At 38.2% G+C, this 9,826-nt stretch overlaps 1 protein-coding gene across 3 annotated transcripts in view; it reads left to right on the top strand.

The window, feature by feature from the left end:
• The window catches only part of LOC116045553 (cGMP-dependent 3',5'-cyclic phosphodiesterase), a 190,115-nt gene that overhangs the window by 165,731 nt on the left and 14,558 nt on the right, over positions 1 to 9,826 (top strand). For 2 of the 3 annotated variants that reach the window (XM_031293242.2, XM_031293243.2), the window contains exons 21-31: positions 100 to 222; positions 355 to 425; positions 1,019 to 1,141; positions 1,234 to 1,321; positions 1,825 to 1,872; positions 2,397 to 2,471; positions 2,579 to 2,678; positions 3,355 to 3,467; positions 4,593 to 4,631; positions 4,828 to 4,934; positions 5,233 to 8,629. In XM_031293242.2, the coding sequence (XP_031149102.1) occupies positions 100 to 222; positions 355 to 425; positions 1,019 to 1,141; positions 1,234 to 1,321; positions 1,825 to 1,872; positions 2,397 to 2,471; positions 2,579 to 2,678; positions 3,355 to 3,467; positions 4,593 to 4,631; positions 4,828 to 4,934; positions 5,233 to 5,467 (1,122 nt within the window). In that variant the 3' untranslated portion in view covers positions 5,468 to 8,629. Of the gene's footprint in view, positions 1 to 99; positions 223 to 354; positions 426 to 1,018; positions 1,142 to 1,233; positions 1,322 to 1,824; positions 1,873 to 2,396; positions 2,472 to 2,578; positions 2,679 to 3,354; positions 3,468 to 4,592; positions 4,632 to 4,827; positions 4,935 to 5,232; positions 8,630 to 9,826 lie in introns of those variants that run through there. The other variant, XR_004103955.2, reaches the window with a different exon arrangement.

Consider the following 9,826-nt stretch of genomic DNA (forward strand, 5'->3'; position numbering starts at 1 on the left):
CACTTGTACATCTCAGTCACTCTCGCGCACAGACGCATTGTATTTACTGACACTGTCCATATTATTTACTCAATATGATTCAGTATGTGTATGTTGCAGGTTTCAGAGGAAGAGGTGACTAAGCTGCTGGTGACGGGGATTGAACCCGTGATGGAGATCCACTCATGCTTTGCCGAGTTCACGTACACACCTCGCTCCCTACCTGATGAAACCACGCCGTTGGTAAGAGGCAGAGGTTAAGAAAAAAAGTGAGAAAGAGAGCCGCAGAGAGGGATCAGAGACCAAAGTGGAGGAGGCAAAAGAAGAAAACAAGAAAGAATAAAATGTAACTGATCCTGTTGTGTGTGTCTGCAGTGCGTCCTCAGCATGTTTGAAGACATGGGTTTCATCAACACATACAAGATTGACCTGCACACTCTCGCCAGGTCTGACAACTCCATCGATTCATATACTGAATATTAGAGCCTGTGTGTATGAGTGTGCCTGCATTCATTAATTCATCTCTAGTTTCTGATTAACTGTGGATTTTCCGTTCTTCTTACCTCTGATTTAATTATTCAATCCCTATTTTGAATCCTTTTCCATCATCTGATCACATTCTTGTCAATGGTTGTATAGTGTGTTGGAGTAGTCAGACTTTGAGTGCTTTTGGAGTTGAATTATTCTAATTTTCAATGACACTAGAAGATCCAAAACCCAACACCTTGGAAAGAGAGATGTGCGCAGCTCCCTGATAACAAATATTTTGGCCAGAATTGATCAGTTGAGCTGAACATTATTTGAATATATTTTTCAAGTCAAAATGCTTCCTTGCATTTGGGTTAGAGTGGACACATTTTGTTGCTAATTTATCAGCATTGCATCAAAAAAGTTTTTTATTTTAATCAAAAGAAAGAAGCAGAACAAGAACAAACCCGCTCCATAGCTCATAATGAAATCACTTGATTACATGTCCTACATGCGTCACTAGTTGCATGCTGTGTTGAAGATGATAATTAAACTGCTGCTTTGGTGTCAGGTTCTGTCTGATGGTGAAGAAAGGCTACAGGGACCCTCCCTACCACAACTGGATGCACGCCTTCTCTGTCTCACACTTCTGCTACCTGCTCTACAAAAACCTAGGGCTGTCCAACTACCTCGAGTATGTGTAAAACACTTATCCCCCTGGTGACACAAGTAGCCAGAAGTTTAGTTGTTTTAATCCCTAACTCTCCTTCTTTCTTCTCTTTTTAGGGAGATAGAGATTCTAGCTCTCTTTGTCTCCTGTATGTGCCATGACCTGGACCACCGTGGCACCAACAATTCTTTCCAAGTCGCCTCAGTAAGAGCACAAATTATGTTTCTGTTTCTGTTCTATGAGAGAGCGGTGAAGCATCAAAGATGATACAAAGGGGGAAAAGGGAGAATGAACCTTTTGAAGAGAGTGTAGCAGAGTAGCTCTGCACCTGCACTTTAAAAATGTGGACTAAAAATGGACTTTTAAAAGCTCAAGATGGGGAACGTCAATAAGAGCCAGGCTCATGGTGATATCAGAGTCTGTGTATCTCCTCATCTGTGAATTCATCCCAGTGAAGATGTCATTGTGATGAGAAGCATGTTGCTCTGCTCCAATATAATGCATAACCCTCCAGCGCCTAAATGAAGCACAGACCAACTCTCATTATGCAACAAAGGTCATCGTTTTATCAGCTTCTTTTATGATTTATCTATTTAAAAATTCATATTTAAGCTGACAAGTACAGTTAAAGAGAAGGATTTTATTTAAGGATGTTGTTTCATTAGAATCAAAAGGATTGTGTTTCATTTGTCTGTTTCTATTTTCAGCAATCTGTGCTGGCTGCTCTCTACAGCTCAGAGGGATCTGTGATGGAGGTAAACCCCCAACTAGTTACATCACACCACAGGGATGTTGTAGAGCTGACTGGAATTCTAGCAAAGCTATACAAAACGAGGGATATATGCCTGTATAAATCTTTATATACACACCCTCAACTTTAGTTCTGTACAGTTCTGCCATTAATTCTACTGTCAGAAATGTGTGAATTGAATAATATGTGTGTGGTTGTGTTGTACTTAAATATATTAGAGGTGTTTCAAATGTTTTGTCCTTCCCCTTTACATACATGTGTGTGTGTGTGTGTGTGTGTGTGTGTGTGTGTGTGGGGTGGCGGTTAGAACCACCACTAACTATAGGACTATAGGATATTATATTATGCACTTTTTAAATTAAACAGGTGCAACACCTATTGGACAAAATCACACTTTAATTACTTGCATCAGCGATGAGGCACTGGGAGGCATGTAAATTGGCTTTTGCAACATGACTCAACATTCCTTTAGAAGCATTTTCAAATGTACTCATTCCTTTTCCCATCATGCTTTATTTGCCATGACAGAGACATCACTTTGCCCAGGCCATCGCCATTCTGAACACTCATGGCTGCAACATCTTTGAGAAGTTCAACAGGAAGGTAAGATATCAAATCTGACATTAACACATTACAAATGTCTCCATTTACTTCATTCTGCTATCCCTGTAAATGCAAGCTAAGTAAGTTATTTTTGATATATTTTTTAGGACTACACGCGCATGCTGGATTTGATTAGAGACATCATTCTGGCTACAGACTTGGCTCACCACCTTCGCATTTTCAAGGACTTGCAGAAGATGGCTGATGGTACGTCCCAGTGGTTCAGTATGCATAGCCACGTCTCTACTTAGAGTAGATTATGTCCATTTTTTGGCTAAATAATCACTGACAAATGTACATACTTATTCCCTCTGCAGGGTCCCGTCTTGGCACCACACAAAAGGCACATACTGACTCTTGATTTTCATTATTTCGTGACTTCTTTTTCAGAGACTTGGACCATTCATCACTGACATTCTTAGTAATCCTTTACTTTTGTTGTACTATTTACCCTTTTGAGGAGACAGTTGCTTACTGCACTCTTACATAAAATAATTGGCTGTAACCTGCTGGCCAGTGGTTTGTTACGCCTGATTGCAACCAATTATAAGTTATCCTGAGTGAATGTCTCATCAGTGGAGTCAATTGTGTGCTGTTAAAGTAATTCAAGGACATTTAAAGCTTTTAAATGAATTAGTGACTGCTTTGCACCACAGTGTCTAACTTGCCAATCATGGTCGAAAATAGTTCGACGAAATACAGAATGGAAATAAACAGTGGTAAGATGCCATTAAATGTCATTTCTTCTTTCCAAATACACAAAATGCTTGTACCTAACATACAGTGGTTTACTTCAGATCTTCACAACGCTGTCATCTAATTTACTGCCACAGAAGTGTGTAAATGCAGCTTAGATAGAGTATTTTGCATGTGTGTGTTTCAGACGGATACAACCCAAAAAACAGCGCCCACCGCTCCATGCTGCTGTGCCTCTTGATGACATCGTGTGACCTGTCGGACCAAACCAAGGGCTGGAAAACCACACGCAAAATTGCTGTCAGTTCATAGTCTACACCAATGTCTATACTTGCATGCATTAAAACTTTACGTAACCACAAATTTTAGTTTTTAATATATGGTGAGCTGCGACACAAAAAAGATGGTTTGGCACGTATGTCCATTTGTCACCACATTAGGAAATATCAGGTTAAAGTTATATCAAACGATATATGAATCAGCACAAAGATATTTAGGTCATACTCTTGTGAACAGCCTCGCATGGGGTTTGTGCTACACCCTTTGACAAATATACTGTCTCTGTTAATTGACATGCAGTACCAAAACGTTTCTCCAGAGTGTTATAGCAGCTCCTATTTTCAGCAGTGCATTCCTAAAGATATCCAGTGGCAGTTCCAAATCACTATACAGTAAAACTGACCTCTTTGTGGGACAATAAAGATTATGAAATGCTTAGCTGTACTGTTGGAAACAACCTCTCAGTCTATATCCCATTATTTTCTATTCTGTGAAACTGCACTCCATTTTAGGATTATTTTTAATCTTGATCTGCCCCCTTTTCTACACCAAACCCCTGACCCTTGTCCTAAATCCTTCACCCTAAATCTCCTAACACCTACAGCAAATGCACTGTAATCCTGAGTCCCAAAACTGAGAAAACATTTCTGTTTAATTCAGGGTCTGGCTTGTATTGTGGTCAGTTAGTACAATATTTTCTCACTGGCCGGAAAATGCACAGGGATTGAAAACAGCAATCACACCAAATATTGAAATGTAATAAAGGGAAATTACATTTTATCTTAGATTACAGCATTGTTGTGATTCAGCATAGTCATTGCAGTAAAATTTGAAAATATGAGAAAATCTCTCCAAAAGCTAAAAACCCAGACAGGTTTGCATCAAATATGGTATTATGGTATTACATAGTAGATTTTAATATATTATTTTAAAATTGATTTATGCTAATTTTATGAACATCCAAACATCTAAACTGACAGTTGGTTTGTTCCAAGAACATTTCTAAGTAAAGTATTGCAGATTATATTTGCTGCTTTATTTTGTGACATTACATAAATAAGTAAGATGTACTTTAAGTTGAACTTACAATCAATGTCATTATGAATATGAAACCATATAAACAATAACAGATATTTGTGTCCACAGGAGCTGATTTATAAAGAGTTCTTCTCTCAAGGAGATCTGGTATGTGTTAGTGTAAACTGGCTGTTAAATGGCATGTGAAATAATTTAATATGTGGATAAAGTGTGTGTAATTTTACACAATAGAAAGCTTACTCATGTATGTCTGTATTGCGTGTGTGTGTGTGTGTGTGTGTGTGTGTGTGTGTGTGTGTGTGTGTGTGTGTGTGTGTGTGTGTGTGTGTGTGTGTGTGTGCAGGAAAAAGCCATGGGGAACAGGCCCAGTGAGATGATGGACAGAGAGAAAGCGTACATCCCGGAACTACAAATAAGCTTCATGGAACATATTGCAATGCCCATTTACAAGTGCGTACAAAGAGCTAAAACATCATGTCCTCCCGACCATAACCCCTTTATTCACATATCACGTTGTCTTAGGGTCAGAAATTTAAATTACATTTGGGTTGTTTTTAATTATTAAAGCTGCTCTTATCAATATTTGTTATATTAACAACAACCCCACAGATAAAAATCCCTAGACTCCATTTTAGCATTTTTCAGCTCATTGTTTTGGTTTTATGGCCCCACAGCTTTCCTGTTTTGACCAACTTCATAAAGTATCAGGATAACTTTCACATGCCACCACTACCCTCTGTCCTTTTAGGCTCTTATCCGAACTGCTTCCTGAGGCCACTGAGCTGTACGAGAGAGTGGCGGCAAATCGGGAGCAGTGGACCAAAGTGTCCCACAAGTTCACCATCCGTGGGTTGCCTAGCAACAACAGCCTAGACTTCCTGGACCAGGAATATGAGCTTCTGCAGTCTCAGGGGGCTTTCGGGAGTGACGACCACTGCCTCAATGGTTGCCTTGACGATGCAGAAGGAGGAAGGGGTCAGTGACAACAGCAGGCTGCTGGCGTTTCTTAAAGTTTTCTGTGGTCCAATAAGAGGCTGAAGATACCTTTTTAGCGACCTAAGAGGGAGGCATCTCTCTGCTGTCAATCACTTAGATGCTTAGCAGGCCATGCAGAATGGACAGGACAAAGTTTCAAACTAATTGAATCAGACAAGTGATTTGAAACGAGCAGATCAATCTGAGCCGGTTCAGTGATTAGATGCCACATGTTGCTCGTGTCTCCAGTTCAGGAAAGCAGAAGGGGGTGACTTTTATCTTTTTCAGCAGCTACACTGGAAAAACAGGTTTTTAACCACAATCCACAAGTTCATTAATACAGTACTGATCCTGATTGTAAAAACACACATACACACACATATGTACATGTGGATACTGTTTAGACACACAACAGAGAAGAAAAAAAATTCTTATGGAAAAAGACTACTTCAACATGTAACAGTGAGACAAAGTGCTATACTTTCTGTAAAATGTTTCATAATAGCTTATATTGATTTCAATGGCTCAGCTTCGTTCACATACAAGCAGCTGCCATAGTCTTCACCTGATGCTTATGAATGCATGCTGTATGGACACCTCATGTATTATCTTTGTCAGTGTTGATTTCTCCATGGCTAAGAAATTAATGCAGTCCATTTTTTATACCCATCAGAACAGATTTTTGTATTCAGCTCTATAACATATATATGATTAATTCATCACCATGAAGTTGTACAAGGGAGATTTAGTTAATTTACTTACACAGCATTATAACCCTCATGATTCACTTTTCCTCATTTTTGGGGAGGTTTAAGAGACAAATTGACAATCACTGATCAATGAGTCACAGATCCCTGGCCATAACACCCCACTTCATGCATAAAACATTAAAAGCAAACACCCTGTGCATATTAACTTCATGTCACTGCATCAAGTATGCATCTACACCTCAAACGAGAGTCGCTCATGACCTAAAAACACACCCTCAGTTTATTTTTCTCTGACATCCTTTCCACTCCCTTGCATCGTTCTCACTTCCTTTTACTTTTGAGTTTACTGATTTTCTCATAAACCACTATAGATAAAGAGCAACCGAACCCCTTTAAAAGATCCATCTCATCTTTTAGTGTAAATGTGCCACAGTAGAGCGTGTTATATGGAGTGTGTCATTGAGTGTGTCATATGGATCTGCCTTATTGCGCATCTTTGCTGCCTTTCTTAGAGCTTTTAATATATGAAAATTGAAATAAAGAGTCTGTTTAGTATGTATGTTGTATATTTGTTATAGACATGGTTTGAGTATAAATGTGGTGAATGAAGGATGAATCACAATGCTCAAAAGATGATTTGTGTAATGCCTGTGTGAAGACCTCAGATGTCATGTTCACTTCTTTCTATTTTTTTGTTACAACCACCAGTGGCTATAAGGCAGACACAACAACATTTTTTTCAGTTCTCAATGCACCCAACAAAAAGTTTTTAATAGGATTCTCAGATTGTGCATCTGAGAAAAAAGAAAACAATTGGGGACCATGGGGTTACAATATGCTATATTCAGGTTTACCTTACAATGTTTAAAATAGGAAATGCTGCAGAGTTAGAGTAGGTAACCACAGAATAGTTACACAAAGAGAAACTTCTGTAATGGACAACACTATTGCATGTAGGTTGTGTGCAAATGAGTGGATGGACGAGTGGGTGTGTAGATGAGAGAGAGAGAGAGAGAGAGAGAGAGAGAGAGAGAGAGAGAGAGGGAGAGAGAGGGAGAGAGGGAGAGAGGGAGAGACTGGAGGTAGTTGAGATCAATAGGAGAATGCTTAGTATAACCAGTCTTTACAAAGATGGTGTTGATAGTGATGATGAGTAAACCTAAAGTGATATTTGAGTTTCTTCAGTCAACAATGCTAATGAAGGTAGATGAAAGCAAAAATATTCATCAATCATAGGATTTAAATATATTTTTTCTTGAAAGGGTCTAATGAGGGTGCATTGGGGAGGAAGATAAATTGGTAAGCAAAGTGGTTTGATGTATGTGTTATATCTACAGTGGGATATGCATCAGCGTGATTGGATGGAATCTTTTGATCTGCCTTGGTCTGCTTCATGGACTGAATATTTTTTACGGTAAATTTCTCAAAGGACACAGATGTGTTTGTAGACTGTCTGAGCTCTTTCTCTCACACGTTGTTTCCCCACTTCTATTATTTTTCAACCACTGTTTCATATGTACCTGCCTTTTTCATGTGCAATATGAAGTGTCTGCCTCTGTGACCTTGCATAGATTCCTATGTAAATACCTATGCCTCTTGTTAAATTATTATTAGGTCTGAGTTTCCAAAGGCATTTAATTGTTAGGTCATGATGTTTCCATTGATAACTGTGATCATTTTAATCCTAAAATGCTTTTGGGAGTCCAGACCTATGCCAGTTTTCTTTACTGAGTGTGTATCTGTCCCTTTGGTTTGTTTTAGACAGTCAGGGCTAAATGTGCCAAGCAAACATCGTCTACTTCCTGGTCAAGCTGCAAAGTGGAAAAACAGACATACCTTCAATTATTTTTGTTCTCTAATGTTGGACGGAAGCTGAGGGCTGTGTTCATATAAAACTTTTCTGATATATCATGACCAAGTCTGATATTGCGGCTCATCCAGGAAGTATGAACCCAATCTATTTCCCATTATCACAGAACAGCGGGACTCTAACCTGTGATGTAATGTCATTGTAATGATCACCTGTGACATAATTGTTAAAAGTGGCAAATATATAATTGCTGTAAATATCAAAGTTTTAAAAGAAAATGTTACTTGATTGTTATTAAAACAATGGGAAGTATTTCAATGTATTTAAAGTGGTTGCATCGTGTTCTCTTTTTTCATACCATTTTTGAACAACCCCAAGCTTAGACAGAGGAGATAAAAGAAAACCATATGTGTATTTAGGTTATACATATGATATTCTACCACAAATAACAACCCAAATTAATCTGAAATGTATACATGATGCTTATACTGAGGACTAAATCCAGTCATCTGTTATTTGTTTTGTTGAGTTATGAGTGCTGGTGGTCTTGTTCTTCTTTAGATGTAATGAACAAGGACATTGTTGACAAGAAGACAAATGATGAAATTTTTCGATTTTTTTTTCTTTCTTGGAATAAATCTGGTGAAAGGCGTCTTGGTTGCTGTATTGAAAAGTGCACACAACACATCATATCCTGTAGCTTCACCATACTTTACATGCAGTATTATTTCACCATGAACATGTACTTGGTTGCCTGGAAAAAGCTCATGTGACATTAGGGCTCTGCCACACTGATTTAGTCATCATCACAGTGGCATCTCTGTTATTCCTGTTGGCCTATCACACTGACACTGCATAAACATGGACAGATTAACACACTGGGGGCCCTGGGGCAAAATCTACTACAGTCCACTACTCACTCCTCCCCCCAGCAAACAGCAAATTCTCCTCTCCACATTCTGCATGTAGTTAAAGTAAAATCATTATAACTTGTTTGTACAGTATCTAAAGCTTTTCTTAGGATGATGCTCCAGTGAGGACATCCCCACATTATATTTTGCCAAGAATACAATGTATTAAGCTCCTAAAACTAACCAACAGATGTAAAAATAAATCAAACAGAAATGTGTTTGGGAATATGCGTCACTTAAGAATTTGACATGGGTCCTTTCAAAGGAATGCATCTGTATTTAATCAAATTAACCCAATTGAAATGTGACAAACCTTGCTAGAAACAAAGCTATTTTAATTGAAAGCATTTTTAATTTATTTTTTAATTTAACCTTTATTTAACCAGGTAGGCCGTTGAGAACAGGTTCTCATTTGCAACGGCGACCTGGCCAAGAAAAGCATAAGCGTACAAGACAACATACAGTTTCATATTCACTGAATTTGGCATCCCAATAAAAATGTAATTAAAGCTATTCCAGTTTAGAGAACCTTTGAATTTAAAATTGAAATCAAATATTTGATTTATGAATATGAGAAAAATGACATAAACGTACAGACTTTGCAAATATGCCAAGAGGTGTAGGCAGAAAAGGAGTTCATCCAGCTGACCCAAAGACTTAGGCAGCAAATCATACCCCAAACCAACCCAATCACACCAAATTAAGCTGGAACAAAAAGAAAACCCATAACATGACACAAAGCAAATCACAGGGTGGACTTTACACCAGCACATGATCTCACCACAGTAGAACACATAAAATAATAGAATAGAAATTCAGAAACAATTTGACTTTACAATATGCACATATACATACTGTAACACTGACATGGGCCATTCTGCTTGAGTATTTATTTGCATTTATTTATTTTTTTGTTTTACTTTTGATACTATACAT

The sequence above is a fragment of the Sander lucioperca genome, chromosome 5, assembly GCF_008315115.2.
Source record: "Sander lucioperca isolate FBNREF2018 chromosome 5, SLUC_FBN_1.2, whole genome shotgun sequence".
Taxonomy (NCBI): domain Eukaryota; kingdom Metazoa; phylum Chordata; class Actinopteri; order Perciformes; family Percidae; genus Sander; species Sander lucioperca.